The sequence below is a fragment of the Strongylocentrotus purpuratus genome, unplaced genomic scaffold (genome assembly GCF_000002235.5).
Source record: "Strongylocentrotus purpuratus isolate Spur 01 unplaced genomic scaffold, Spur_5.0 spur5_scaffold_2, whole genome shotgun sequence".
In the NCBI taxonomy this organism is placed as follows: domain Eukaryota; kingdom Metazoa; phylum Echinodermata; class Echinoidea; order Camarodonta; family Strongylocentrotidae; genus Strongylocentrotus; species Strongylocentrotus purpuratus.
Genome location: NW_022145605.1, coordinates 11,406,113 through 11,421,932, shown reverse-complemented (window position 1 = coordinate 11,421,932; position 15,820 = coordinate 11,406,113). Strand labels below are relative to the sequence as shown.

Genomic DNA, 15,820 nt, shown 5'->3' with positions numbered 1-15,820 from the left:
AAAAATATCGTTTCTACTTATGATGTGACGCTAGAATTTATAATTAATGACACTTTGTAAAATCAGAATTTGATGGTAAATTTGCTGTTCAACATTTATAGTTACCTGTAAAATAAATCAATATATTATATAATAATCAAGAGTTCATGGAGAGACAGAGTGTGAGAAATGCAGACCGAGTCTATCCTTTATAAAAAGAGAGGAGAAATTGTGAAAATAACACATAGACGAGTGAGAGACAGAAAGAGACAACCCATCTCATCCTACTAGTCAGCCAATACAATAAATAGTACAAGATATGATAGAAAATGGATTGAAGTGTGCAAGTGATCAGAATTTAGATTTTATACAAAGTAACAGCAAAATAATAACACTTCTTCTCCAAGGATGATAATTTCATTTTGAATTTTGATAAAAATATATTTATATAGCTTAGAAATACCAATAGTTAATATTCTAAGATAATGAAACAAAAAATAGTGATCATATTGCTATGCCTAATTATTTGTTGTTGTTGTTAATACTTACTTTATAAAATCCAAAAATCATCATTTTCGTGAGATATTTCAGAAAGATATATTTCATTCAGAAAATAATGACAGTGAAAGGGACAAAATGACAAAATAGTAGTCATATCGTTAAGTCTTGTTTATTTGAATACTTTTTTATATAAAATGCAATCATTACTGAAAGACAAAATTATGTCATACAAAAAATAATTAAATTGAAAGCGATAATATTATATAAAAGCATTATAAAACATACGTGACAATACATTTTACTCGTACACTATACTATTGTTATAAATTGCATACTAAAATACAAAATGGCCAAAATAAATACAAACATATTTTAAATATGTTAATATTAATATGCAAGTACTTAATTGATAGTGTTCAAGACTTGTTCAGCTAGTCTTTAATTTTTGAATAGACATATTAGAGTTTTAAGTAAAGTGCATTTTAGCATTTTTATACATTTTGACAATTATGTACTTAATGTAATTTATGTAATTACATAAATTACATTAAGTACATAATTGTCAAAATGTATAAAAATGCTAAAATGCACTTTACTTAAAACTCTAATATGTCTATTCAAAAATTAAAGACTAGCTGAACAAGTCTTGAACACTATCAATTAAGTACTTGCATATTAATATTAATCCATTTTAAGTAAAACTTGCTGGATAATATTCATAAATATATATATATATATACAGAGATTACAGTTCCAGCGATAGCAACATCAATATTACACTTATTTGTTTATAATAGTATATGTATAGTACTGTGTAGTATGAATTAAATCGAATAAATAGCAATACATATTATTTTAAAATTATCATCACCTTATGAAATAGAATGTAAGTCATATACATGTGTATATATACATAACATTACAAAGTCAAAGGTATTTTTCCGCTTTCAAGGTTTCTGTGACCAGCATTCTTCATTTGATGTTTACCACTGATTTTCAAAATAAACAAGATACTACCTGAATTTGAAATAATTATGTTAGTTACAAAAATCAGAATTGGAAGTCATCTGAATTTGCTTGGCAATCAGTTCGTCAAAGACTCAAGTGATACCAAACTTGTCCAGATAATGTATAAAAACTAAAATGGTCTCATTCCTTTGTATCCGAAACTAATTATTATTCCTAGAAAGATCTCCATTTACACGAGACATGCGACACACTCCCCACTCTTCATAACAAAAATAAGCTCGAACTTATTATTTCAAAAGATCCCTTCACTACTGAGGGTCCCTCATGTGGAACACCCCATCGCCCAATCTACGTACATTATCCTAACTATCATTCAAGAGGCGATGTGAAAAGTTAACAATTGTAAATACCTTCTGAGATGCAATTTTTATCCATTGATTCATATTTATATTTAAATATATGAAACTTGGCATATTTTATACCTAAGTTGTACTTACGTATTTCTTCTATTCCTTTTTTTTACCTATTTGTATCTCATCATGTTCTATATGTAACGTTTTTATGTTTTTTAATCAGACAGGGCCCGTTGGAAAATCAAAACCCGATTTCGTAAGGGTTGCCCTGTATATTGATTGAAATAAATTAAATGAATAAACAGCGCTTTTGGTAACAACGGATATTCTCATATAAAATTCACATTTTACTTATCACAGTGTGACAGATACAATTAACTAATACAAATATCGAAATGTCCAGCATTTTTACAAATCAAGTACAAGTAAACAAACAATACAAAAACAGACGAGTAAATGAAGAATTATCCTAAGTAACCAAGGGACTGGTAATTTACACCGTTGTCATTTGTTCTTACGAATAAAGCTCAGAGAGCAGAAATTTAAGATGGACGAAATTAAAGATAATTTAGAGTTTTGGCCAAGTCTCGATTGCACTGAGAACGAAAACTCAAAATATTTGGAAAAGGTTGATTAGGTAGTAGATACGAATTGGTGTACATTATGAGGATTTGAAATCAATAAAAAGGTTAACAAATTAACTCGGTCCTGCCGGAAAGCAAATGCGCTGCACACAAAAATGACCCACATGTGGGACTTAACACACATAAAGTTTGGGCTAAACATTTCAGCTATTTCTTGTTTCGTATTTCGAAAATGATGGCCAGTGAAGAGATTTCCTTTACAAGGCACATTTTCATTTGATATTCTTCCGAATAGACATGAAAAGAATGAGAAAGCTCAGAAATTATTTTTAACCTTTACCAGAAATGCAACCCTCTATTCAAACGGGTGTCTCATAGTGATACATGCACGTACAACCCGACTGTGTGGATGCCCTGGAAAGGTTGCTTGGGGAACGGGTCAGGGTTCGATACCTCCCTCGCTTGCGATGGATTACCGTGACGATTAGGATGATATTAACAATGGCGATAGCGACGATGGAAACGACGATGACGATGACGATGACGCCAGGATGCTGGTGCCAAGCTTTTGCTTGGGAAGGAACTTCTCGCGGTAGTTCAACTGAAAGAGCAACAGGGCCAAAAAAATTAAATAAAGGTAGTATGTTGAATAATCGAAACTGACATTACGCGTCAATGCGTGTTGCGTAGAGCGATAGTGATTTAGCTTGTCACGCGGTTTTAAATTTAAAATGACGTGTGTATACATTTAGATAATGTATGAAAGGGGGCTGTCCCTTTTTTAAAAAATTGCTTCGGTTGTGTCATCATATTCTATTCAAACGAACTTTTGCTGCCTTTATTTGTCAATGCCGCGTGATCAGTGGAGGATCGTGAATGCTTAGTAAATTTAGATATCTTTTTTCACATAGGGCCTAGTCTGTTGTTGCACCCCCCCCCCCCCCCCCGTGAAATAAATCTGAATCCTCCTCTGACAATTGTTGAAGAACCGTTTTAACTCGTTCTTCCCCCATGAAAATCTCACAACTTTTTTTAATGAATCCGACGGAATTATTTACCATATTGCCTTATTTCTAATCATGCCAATGTATCTTTTGCATCAAGTGAAAGCGAGAATTGATTTAATAAATAAATAAATACATAAATAAATAAAAATATAAATAATAAGGTGAATAAATAAAAATCTTCAAGTTCATTCCCCAGTGTAGTATTGATTATGAGTGATTTTTAATTTAAGCGATGCACATGCAGGAAATCAATGCAAGAACCCCAAGCCAAAAACAATAATAATGATAATAATACCTACGATAAATAAGTAAACGAAAAAACATTTCTATAAACCGCCTGGTGAAAACATTACGTAAGGATCACAATGACATCAAACTGATCGTACCATCCTGTTTAATAAGGCTAGCAAGGTTTTTTATTTGATTTTGATTTTATTTAATTTCGGCATTTTTCCAAATATTAACATATATTTGTAAGGTATAATATAACATATTATACAAACAATAATTTCTTCAAGTCGAAATGTTTTTGTTTACATAATATATGTACATATAATAACGAAACATAATATTTCCATAACATATTATCATAAATTTAAAGTATCATCCGAACTATTATGTTGGAAAAGTGCAGGAGACCGCAATCATAAGCGATGCTTGACAAGGATGGCGGCCTAAACATAATAATTAAAAAATCTTAAGGTAAAACTTAGAATAAAAAAGTGTTTAAACGATCTTTGTGTACGAGTTGGTGAGTGTTTTGTGCAAGTGTATATATATATATTGTGTGTGTGTTAATCTAATGTTGTTGTTACCTGTCATGAGTGGTTGAGGTACGTCTTCAGTAGGTCGTGAAGTCGGTCCGTCCAAGTTGATGATCGACAAACCTATGTGAAAAGCAGATTATGATGTTACAGGGACAATGTAATTATTCATGTTTCTTGGAAGAATTCGTCAACCTTGGTGATATTTTCCCCGAGAACCAATCATGTCGTGGTATAAAACAATATCATTTATTCATAATTTTCAAAAGTGTTTTAGTAAATGTGATGTTTCCTTTGGAGAAAAACACCCACGAAATTTGACATTGTGTCATATCTTTAAAAAAAAAATACAACTTTAGGAAATTTCTGCGATACAAGTTGAGACAGTATTTATATTTCATGAGAAAATGATTCTGAAGAAAACACATATAACAGAGTTTATTTCAATGAAAAATAAGACAGTTCATTAGAGAAGAAAATGTCAAATAGTAAAAAGCGATGTACATTGACAGAGCCATGGTTTTCCGTTCAACATGTCAAGGAATTTAGGTGTAATTTTTATTTTATATCATTATGCTTTGAATTTATATCACTCTTTACCTTCAGTGTGTTCCACAGGTTCCTTCGGGTTGGGGACACAGGCCTTTTTACCCCGATCAAATACATGGTCTGGATCCATACACCGGTCTAGGTCGCACGACGTGTCCTGCCCTTGTCTGCATTTTCCGGTCATGAGTATCCCATCTGGACAAGACGAACATGGTAGACATACGTAGAAGCTGGATGAAAAGATAGCAATCAGGAGTTATTAATGGGTATGAATTAATTAACCAAAACCTGCAAAGGTAAATTATGATTAAAAGAACTGTCTAGATGTGCAAGAATACACCGGGCAAGCCGAGTAGAGTCCGAAAGTCTGCTCCACGTGGTAGATAATTATTATGTGTTTCGTCCAGAATCTTTTTGTTAAATAACCATAAACGGAAAATTTGAGTTTTCTGTCCTCTGACTAGAAGCTAACGTAACAACTTTTCAAGACACTAGCGGGTGTAGGGGCACATCCACCCCTCGACCCCCTACCTGAAAACCAAGCAGAACACCTTAAACAAAAACATTGTGTGTGCCACGCCTTTTCATTTGTTTTCGACATAAAGGGCACCTCAAAAGTCTATCATAAGATTTACTTCTTTTTTACAAATGTTTTTGAGAGCATTTCTGATTAAATGTAGCACCGAAATATTAAAAACCTTTAAAATTATATCTGATTATATATACTTTCGGGTTTCTTTTATAGAATTATCCCTCCCCTCTCCTTCCTTGCAAAATCCTGGATTAGAGAGGTCATATAGGGACCATTTAAAGAAATGTATACGGCTACATTTTATCTCGAATAAATGGATTTATTAAGACATTCCTAATAGAAATAGAAACTTGGCAGTCTGTGGAAACTTTGGCTTTTTGCCAACGATCTCGTGACTCTAAATCATATCAAGAATCAGCGTACTGCCATTTGTAGGGGGGGGGGGTAAGGTTTACATGTCATTTGCTTGTTCTTCATTTCAGCAGTTAAACTACTATTGGCTTACGCTGGTCAAAGGGGGGGGGGCGAAACGCCCCTTTTCCTCCTTATCAAGAAAAAACAGCTGGGCCTGGGAATAGAAGCATTGATCGATGGATAGAAAGTGTTTCATATTAGGAAAAGTGCTCCCCCTCCCTTTCACCCAGAAATTGTAGGGAATTCTGCCCCCCCCCCCCCCCGGTTAGCGTTATTTTTTCTTCGGCACAAATTGGGGTTAGGTGCGTGTTGAGCCTATGGGAAAGTTTAGGGTTAGGGTTAGGGTTAGATCAAGACCTCTTTAAAAAAAAAAAAGCCCCAATCTGTGCCGCAGAAAAAAATGACGCCCCGGTTAAGGACATAATTATGGCCTTGACAGAGACACAAACAAAATTTAAGGATCTCAAGGAACTCAAAACGAAACCCTTCGACTCTAAAAACTGCAAACAACAGGCCATACATTTACCATAGAGAGATTAATACAGACAGACAGAGAGAGAGAGAGAGAGAGAGATATATAGGCAGACAGACGAGGATAAACAGCGCATAATACTTAGTCTGCAAGCACAGACTCTAACTTAACCACGATTCCTAAAGCCTTGAGCAGGGTCTAAGTTATTATGTCGGTATCTGGCTATAGGTTATGTCAAATTTGCTAAAGTACAGAGCTTATTTTAGTCTCGTAGTGCAGAAATTATTACGCACAACGACTGACAAGGGATTCTACCTGCAAACTCTTTCCACCATTTTGGTTGAGTTGAAAGTTCACCTTTACAAAATTGTTGGCAAGGTCTGAATACATGATTGATGTGCCATCACATTCGCAGTCCATTACCATGATAACAAAGCTAGCATTGTTATATTTTGAAGGGTTTTTTTTTAAATTTTGTTAATATATCTACTCTGTTTTGACCATACGATGTACATCGTTTTGAATACATTGTTCCAGTAACACAATCCAACATTTTAATATCGAAAGTTGTCAAAAAACTCCACGGGTTATGACTCGGGACGCCTTTTTTTCGTATTGGAGTTCGCACATGAAGACTAATCATACACAATTTCGTCGTTCCATTGATAAATATGGGTGTGTCTGAGTAAGGGCGCTGATTGGCTGACTCGCCGTCAAAACATTCGTGCCTCGTGCAAAAATACTACGCAATCAGTATGTTGGTTTCGTCATCATAACAATCATCTCGAAGTAGAAACATGCACTGCGTCGTCGCGTAATTAAATTTAGCTAAAGAGCGAGGCTCATACATGGGGATACAAATCAGTTATTTAGTCCACCTCACGAGTGAGGCAAACGTAAATTGAATAATGAAACAAGGACTTTTTCTTCTAAGTTAACAAAAATGTCACTGTTTTCTTTTAAACCAACGCAAATTATTAGTGTGTCAATAAACTCATCAAATTCTATAAAGCAGAGGTACCATGATGTTGTAAGCACCTATGGTATCGGTCTGTATAATTACCTTCAACTAGATCTACTGCTAGTACTAATACCTTCGGAAAATATGTTCACTGTCATTACACAAAGACCGTCTAAATTCTATGCACAATGAATATGATATGATGCATAATTCAGAATTATGATCACTAAAGCTGATCGTGTATGTTATTACATCAGATGTCTCTCTTCAGGAGAGAGAGAGAGAGAGAGAGAGAGAGAGAGAGAGAGATCAGCGTTCAAAGTACCGTGGGCAGACAGCTCGCGATCACGCTATCGCCATTCATGAAACACACCCACTCATAGATCATGTGACCAGTCCCCGCTCTTCGATATGCTCGAGTAACTCCCAGTCAAAACAAACGTGTACAAAATACTACGCAGTCGAAGACACACATGGCTATGATGGCTTACACCATTATTGCCTGCAAATTTACTTAATTTTGTGTTTCCTCGTTCTAATAACTATATAGACTACAACCGAGCACAATATGAATAAGGTTACTGAAGTCTTACTATAGGTAGACTTGTATTATTACGTACTACATTCTACCAGGGGGAAAATATACTTAGTTTAGGTCTAAAAGTTAGATCTAGATCTATATTACTGGAGTCGAATTCGATCGTTTCTCACGTTTTGTAGTTTAAACATTGTGAACCAAGAATATATATGTTTTCAGAAAAGTAAGTAATGCCGTGCATCCTCCGCAAATAAACATAGCCTAAAACAAAAGCAATTTTCTATCTAATTTCTTTCTTCAAACAACCGAATGAACTTTTTTGAATGTTTGATTATATTTTGTCCATAGATTATGCAGAGACATGTCATGAATAATATGATGGTAATGTACTTACATAATCCGATTATTACGCAATTTCTGGTGGTATCCTTCAGTTTCCCATTCCTCCTCAGGAACTTCATCGTCTTCCACAATTTTGGCGTACTGGCCACACCAACAGGCTGGAAAGCGAGAGTGTATGTCTCCCCTCTTACACTTTACAACCTTGTCCCAGTCGGGATGCCAAGGTGCGTCTGATTCCTCCGAATCTTTAGCCGAGTCATCTGGGGGTCGGAAGACGGCCGACGATGAAGCAGAGAAAATGCTAAATATAATTAAGATTTGACTGAGTTTTATTGATTTCATGATCTGTTGAAGTCCCAGGTTCATGATGAATTAAAGAATTCAAGTGGTAGGGCTCTTATTGGTCCACCGATGATAATCTCGGTTTGCAGTCCGACTTTAGCAAGATGTAGGTATAGACCCTATACTATAATAGAGAGCAAATCTCGAAACAGACTTCAATGCATCGAGAAAAAAAATCCTTACTGCCTGGTTGAATACCTCCTCTCTCATGTGAACACGATGTCAACAATGCCGCGACAGCAGCAGGAGTATATGTTTATCACGCGCACAGTAATTTTACATGTGATGTTCATGTGTGATCCCAGCAGCGTATCAGGGTGGGTACATGACTGTAATGATCGAATCGGGGATTCCCCTTGTCTGACATAGTCTGCAGTCACAGACTCTATTTTGACACTTAAAATAATGCCCAAAACTCATGAGTCTTGACAAACTATATCAGCCTCTGTCCGTGTTAAATACAAAGATCCGACCTATTACGTGTTATCTATAGAGTGCAGTAGACCATGAAGTCTACATAGTTTTACAATTCAAACACTCTTAAATGCAATACAACTAATAAGGGTTTGTTATTGCAACTAGCAATGGCGAGGGGTGGGCGTTACGTACAAAAAGCATGAGAAAGTCACCTACAGGCTACACAGTCGTATATAATTTATGTGTTGATACACGAAAAACGGTAGATGTATCCTTATGCTTCTATTTGTAACTTTTTGCATGAAAATTATTTCTGATATCATTTATAGGGGCTTAAATATCATCATTTAATTATACACTTGACCAACATCGGTTTTGTGAATAGACTTTCATCAAAAAAATTATGTTGTTATGACATAGAAGACTACCATTGTTATGACTGAGAGTTCAAAGATGAGGTCAACAAACTTTATCTATAACGTTGAAAGACAAAATGAGACATTGCGCTCAAATAAATTGTAGTCTTTTATCGATTTGTTCACTTTGATGTGATACGCTTTTTTGGTCAAAATGAAAACGTGTTAATGTAAACCACTGAAATACCAACCCTATTATATAACAATTAAAGTTCTCTGGTTATAGCGAAGCATGTACATTATGTATGTTTAGCCATATTTTTTTTTTCTTTTCAAATATGGAATTCTATGACGGAGCAGGAATGTCTGGCATCGTGCCCGGGCATCGTGCCAGTCTTCCGGTTTGAACAATATCAATATGTGTCTGCAGCGTTGCCATATGTATACCATAGGTTACTGGTAATATATAGTCTAGCTTACAATACCCTGTGACGATCTCAATATCGTTGAAACGATATTTTACGAGAATATAGATAGCTGAAATGTTTGTTTTCTTTAAACTTCAGTTTCCGGTAGAACGGGTTAATAGGCTATACAAAATAGATGTGTAAATCATTGAACAACTGAATACAAATATATAACAGCTTACAAAAGAACGTATCATAAACTCCCTTTTTTTTTAATTACTGTCTGCTTCTTTTGAACCTCCCCTTCGACGGTGCAGACGCAGTCTGGTTTTAGGCATTCTCGTTCTTTGTCATCTATATTTTGTTTAATGTGGAGAGTGACTTGGCAAATTCAAAAAGGTCAACAAACTATAGCTGTTCTAAAATTCGATCGTAGTGCAGAGAAGTTTGTTCGTACATACATCATTCGATGTAGAATTAGCTACTCACGTGCCATCTAATTGTTTACTGAACAAAATAAGGGGAAAAGCGAAGTTTTTTGTCTTCTTCTTTTCTTTTGAAATTTCAAAAGTTGAAGCCTGGTTCAACAAACTAAAATATAACTACCAATTCCACACTCCACGATTCGATTCGTTGTTTGTCTCTCTCTCTCTCTCTCTCTCACTCTGTCTGTTTCAATTATGCTCTTTTGTCACTCACATGCATGTCTACCCTTACAAAAAAATGTTCAATGGTATACCAATGGTATATCATTCAGAAGTACCACTGAAAATACCATTCGGATACCAATGAGATTACGCTCGCAACGTACCATTGGGCACCATTCATCTACCAGTGAAATTGCATTCAACCATATCAACCTAATAATAATTTTTTGGACGCTCATTTGCATAATCACCAATGGTAGATGAATGGTACCATTGACACATTGAAATTTGAATATAAAATATGCAAATTTGTTACAATTATTCTACCATTCACCATTGGAATACCATTCACCATTGAAATTTGAATATGAAATATGCAAATTTTGTACCATTAATCTACCATTGACCATTGACATACCAGTCACATACCATTCACCATTGGCCTACCATTTACCATCCACCATTGGCCTACCATTCACCATCCACCATTTGCCTACCATTTACCATTCACCATTGGCCTACCATTCACCATTCACCATTGGCCTACCATATTGGCCTACCATTCACCATTCACCATTGGCCTACCATTCACCACCCACCATTGGCCTACCATTGACCATCCACCATTGGCCTACCATTGACCATCCACCATTGGCCTACCATTTACCATCCACCTGTAAGGGGGTGGTAGATTGTGACGGGTAGCCGGAATGAGTGGGGGTAGACCTCGAACAATACAGATGACAATGGCAGCCTGAGGAGTAGAGTTGGTGCTCTTTATTCTGTAAAGGACACACCGCTATAAGCGGGGTGGGAACGGGGTCGAGTAATGATAAACAGTTATCAATTACAAGAATAAACAACGACACATCTTTCAGCATTTGACAACAAAAGGTAAACAGTGTTCACTACACTAAAACATTTGAATCGTTAATAACAATAACTTTAACTTATTTAAGACAATGCAAATGCCCAAAGTGTATAAGCTGGATCAAATACAAATTCCTAACCTAATTAATCAAACTTAAAAGATCATAATTCTTCGTTAATCAGGTTTCTCTACACCAAAACCTAACACATAGTCATTAGCGCCCAAGTTCCCGACTACAACAGTCACACTCCAAGGCCCAATTGACCGTACACACAAATGCATTCAACCCGTACAGGCATAGCCTACGCATCCATTTCCTCTACGTGTAATCTACTTATACATTAAGAAGTCACACCCTCTGAGCATTACGTAACAACAATATCGCCTTAAATTACACCTTTCTGTTAACAAATATCATGTTCTTTGAACATATTTGTAAGCCTTATAATAATACTAATTCGTTTAAACCAGGATATGAACAAAACATAGTAACAATATTATCAAATATAACAATTTAAACACACATAAAAACTAAGCCTTGCTTACCTATAAGCGGGGTGGGAACGGGGTGAAGGTCACGGTTCTAAAGCCCGCCACCAACGACCTCCTTACACACCATTGGTCTACCATTGACCATCCACCATTGGCCTACCATTCACCATTCACCATTGGCCTACCATTCACCATCCACCATTGGCCTACCATTCACCATCCACCATTGGCCTACCATTCACCATCCACAAATGGCCTACCATTTACCATCCACCGTTGGCCTACCATTCACCATTGGCCTACCATTGACCATCCACCATTGGCCTACCATTGACCATCCACCATTGGCCTACCATTGACCATCCACCATTGGACTACTATTGACCATCCACCATGGCCTGACAATGGTACACGAATGGTGGACAGTGAATGGTATACCAATGAAAAGACCAAAGGTGGATGGTAAATGGTTTGTCAATGGTAGGTCAATGGTGGTTGGTGAATGGTTTACCAATGGTAAGTCACAATAAATGGTAGATAGAGAATGTTATGTTATGCCAGTGGTTGCATTGAATGATAACAGTAAACCTATGGGAGAACAATGTGGATCGTGAATGGTATATATGCTAATGGCACCTACATGTAAATGGTGAGTAATGAATTTCATGCCAAAATTAAGAACTGCTAAGAACTTTGGTACATTCCAGTCATCCAACAATTGACTTCAAGTCAGATACAAATAGTTGTTAAAAGATAATACTATAAAGTGCAAATTTGTAGTCAACAACATGAAACTATTTAATTTTGTACAAAATAAGAGACTCCATTGGTGTGCATGGTTCATGGTAATACTGTACTTTAACTTGTCTTTAGTACATGAATAAAAGTACATGTCTTTTGAAATATGTAAAATAAATATATATAAAAAAGTGGAGTACTGAAAACAGAAACACAGCTGCATTATAATTCTGGCAGTAATAAATAGTGATTAACTTTGCTGCTCTGACAACAATAGAAACTGAATAAAACCGATATATACCCGCATAGTTCCTGCATGAAACATGAAAATTACAACAACAAAAAAAGTTGGAGGGATTTCATTTTGTTTACATGACCAACAATGCAGAGTGGTTTCTTTGTAGTTTCTGTCAAAATGATATTATTATGCAGGTTAACAACATTATAACAAACTACTGAAGCATTAAAGTCTTTGGCACATCATGGAAATCAAGACTTTTAGAATACATGTATGTCAATAAAAAAGAAAAAAAGAAAGTAATTTAAGGAAACAGTTGCATCATAAATTTGTGATTACCATAAAAGTGAACACTGAGTGAAACATGCTCCAAACTGCATCACACTGTACTCCCTAAAAATCTGTAGCAAAGTAATGCAGTAAAACCACACACACATGTACTTTTGATGCATGACCATCAGACTAATGTACATTGAAAAAAAATATGTAGATATAATAATAAAGCAAGGAACTATATTTATGCGGTTAAAACACATTGTACTAATGAATCTTGTTATGCATTATAAAAAGTATCAATTTACCTTGTCCAGTAAGTAATATCAACAAAAATAACTGAAACTTATTCAAAAATTAAATGTGATTTTTTACTTCCACTGCAATAACAGTGCATTTGGCGAATATTTATTTTTTCTCTCTTACACACACTGTCACACTTGTTTCAAATGCAAGATTTCATGACAATGTTGTGCATCTTATTAAGTCTTCTGTGTAATTTCCTCAAAATGCATCATTTCACAGGGAAAATTTCTGTTGAGTAACAGCAACCATTTGATACGTGAGCAAGAAGTCTGTAAAACCATTTTTTTAAATAAACTTCAGATGACTCGGCAGTAGCTCTTAGGAGAGTGTTATACATTTTCTATGTAAAAAACTTATAGGCCATTTTGCTGCATCTGAGATTTACCTGTACCATCTATGATTCTGAATAATGAAGGTGAAACTTACACACCTTTATACAAGCACTGGAATTTACATTTTTTGAATGATTACAACATATATTCTCCAAACTGTTTCTTACACTTCCGTTTTGTAAAAAAGAATGGTACTACATTAAAGGGATAGTTGAGTTTTGTTTTTCAGACCACAAATGCCTTCAAAGTGCATGGTTATTGCTCTTATTGTTATCTATGACATTTCTAGTGCCCTATTAGAACCTAAATTTGCTATGAAGGTAATTTTAGACCCCAAAATGTGTGAAATTTAGCCAATACGATCATACCAATTCAGCTCTACTTTAACAAAAATATGGTGACCGTTAATTAATTATTTAATTAAAAATAACAATACATGGGCCGGCTGGTTGTGCGTACCAAACCAACACGAAAATGCCAACAAAAAAGCCAACATCGGCATTGGCTGAAATACAACGTAAATGGCGCTATTTTGTTTTTCCAACGGCTTTTTCAAATTATCTAATATTTGCGGTGGTACAGAAGTATTAGAAATCGTTATATTTATGGATATTTCAGCCATCTCTGAACCGATTTTGATCAAACAAAGATGATTTTTTGTCATTTAAATTGTATGTTTTTTCAAATTTGACACTCAGTTTTTCATTATCTCACAAAGAAATTATTTTGTTTAGCCCCCTCTGCAACAGAACTCAACTATCCCTTTAACTGTACCATGGCAAGATGTGGAGACATATATTAATACTGTTTTCATACTAGCAAGAAAAGATGATTTTAAGATCAATCTGTGAATGTTGTTTACTGACTTCACCAAAAACAGTGACAATTCGATTGAAACAAGGGACCAGATAGATGTCAGCATTTCCACAGTAAAACATCCCCCCCCCCCCCCACTTTAGAAATTCTTGTAAATATATGTCAAGTCGCTTATTGACAGGTGCTCATTCAGAGTTCTAACAAAAGTTTAAGAAACACCAAAGAATGGACAATTTAGAAGTGGCAGTTAGTGTATAGGTAATTTGGCTGAGTTAAACATCTGTGTGTAGACTATTGCATCATCAATATAAGTATCATTACTTTGGGGTTTACTTGAACATCAATAAGGCAATCACTTGGAACATAGTACACTATTAAAACATAATATTATTCAGACTTTCTTTAGCAATGTTACAAAATCTAAATGTAAAATTTTGTATGTAAGTATAACCCAAAGAAATTATATTTTCAGCCTTTTTAAAGGGACTTGCCACTTCGTTGTGGAAGCATAACAACTGTTAAAGATTTGTTATTCTTTTTTTGACAGAGCTAGATCTACAATCTGCTTGTAATTTTCCACCCAACCTGGAGAGCTAGTTATGACTGTTACTCTTGGAAAAATACTCATATAATACTAGCTTCCAATATGCAACAGAAACATCTAATGAAAAAGCAGCTACACTTCTGATTACATTATACTTGGACTAGCAAGACGCCTTTGTCAAGGTTATCTCCAAGTGTTGTTTGACGTTGTGCCTAGTAGAGCCTAGTCCAATTAGGGTATTTTGTGAATGTTTACTGATTTATAATCATCATGGTTTGTAATAATTGTTTTTTAAATAGATTAGGTTGATTTGACTCAATAATTATTAGATGTTAGGAAATGTTACCATCTTTGTATGAGAAAAAAATTGTAAAAATATTCAACATTGATTTATCCAGCTACAATGATATTTTAAAAAAATTCAAATTTTGGGAGACTGAACCAAATTTTGTATGCACGCATATTGTGATGACTGTGTCAGTTATTGATTTCTCTTCATTAATCATCTTTTCTTCTCGGTAGATTTAGTTGATATAGGCTGAAATATTATTTAGGATCTCCATTACCAATATGGACTAGAATTGAATGAACGATGAGTAGATTATACTCATTCGTCATTTTGGTTTAGCCTACAAATATGCTACTTCAATTCACACCCTTTTAGTTTGATTAATCAAACGTTTAATATTTTTCAAATTTTGGTAATATAAGCTCAACATTATTCCTAAAAAATGTCATAGGGATTTAGTGCCAAAACTAATCATCGATTTTAAAAACAGCTAAGAACCATGATGACGACAAACCAGTGAACACAAAATGCTTGTAATGGGACTGCAGCTTCATTAATAATTGTTAATTGTTTACGATCAGATAAATAACTTGATAAAATTTCTAAAGGTGTGCCCCTAATACTGTAATATTTCATTTTTTTGTAATAAAATAGAATGATTTATAAGCTGCTTTAATTAACAATAACAGATGTTCATGTAAGCAAATGTATAATAATGTACATCACAGAGTCATATGAGTGGGACCACAGGCACAAAACAGCAGTTACTCACGGTAAAGAGACACAT

At 34.9% G+C, this 15,820-nt stretch overlaps 1 protein-coding gene across 1 annotated transcript; it reads right to left on the bottom strand.

The window, feature by feature from the left end:
* Positions 1-2,204: 2,204 nt before the first annotated feature.
* On the bottom strand, positions 2,205-8,581 carry LOC100894055. The gene is made up of 4 exons (XM_003724795.3): positions 8,018-8,581; positions 4,758-4,936; positions 4,209-4,280; positions 2,205-2,987 (listed from the first exon to the last, which is right to left on the bottom strand). Exons 1-4 carry the CDS (start codon positions 8,329-8,331, stop codon positions 2,746-2,748), a joined length of 807 nt encoding a protein of 268 aa, XP_003724843.2. The 5' UTR covers positions 8,332-8,581; the 3' UTR covers positions 2,205-2,745.
* Between the last annotated feature and the right edge of the window lie 7,239 nt (positions 8,582-15,820).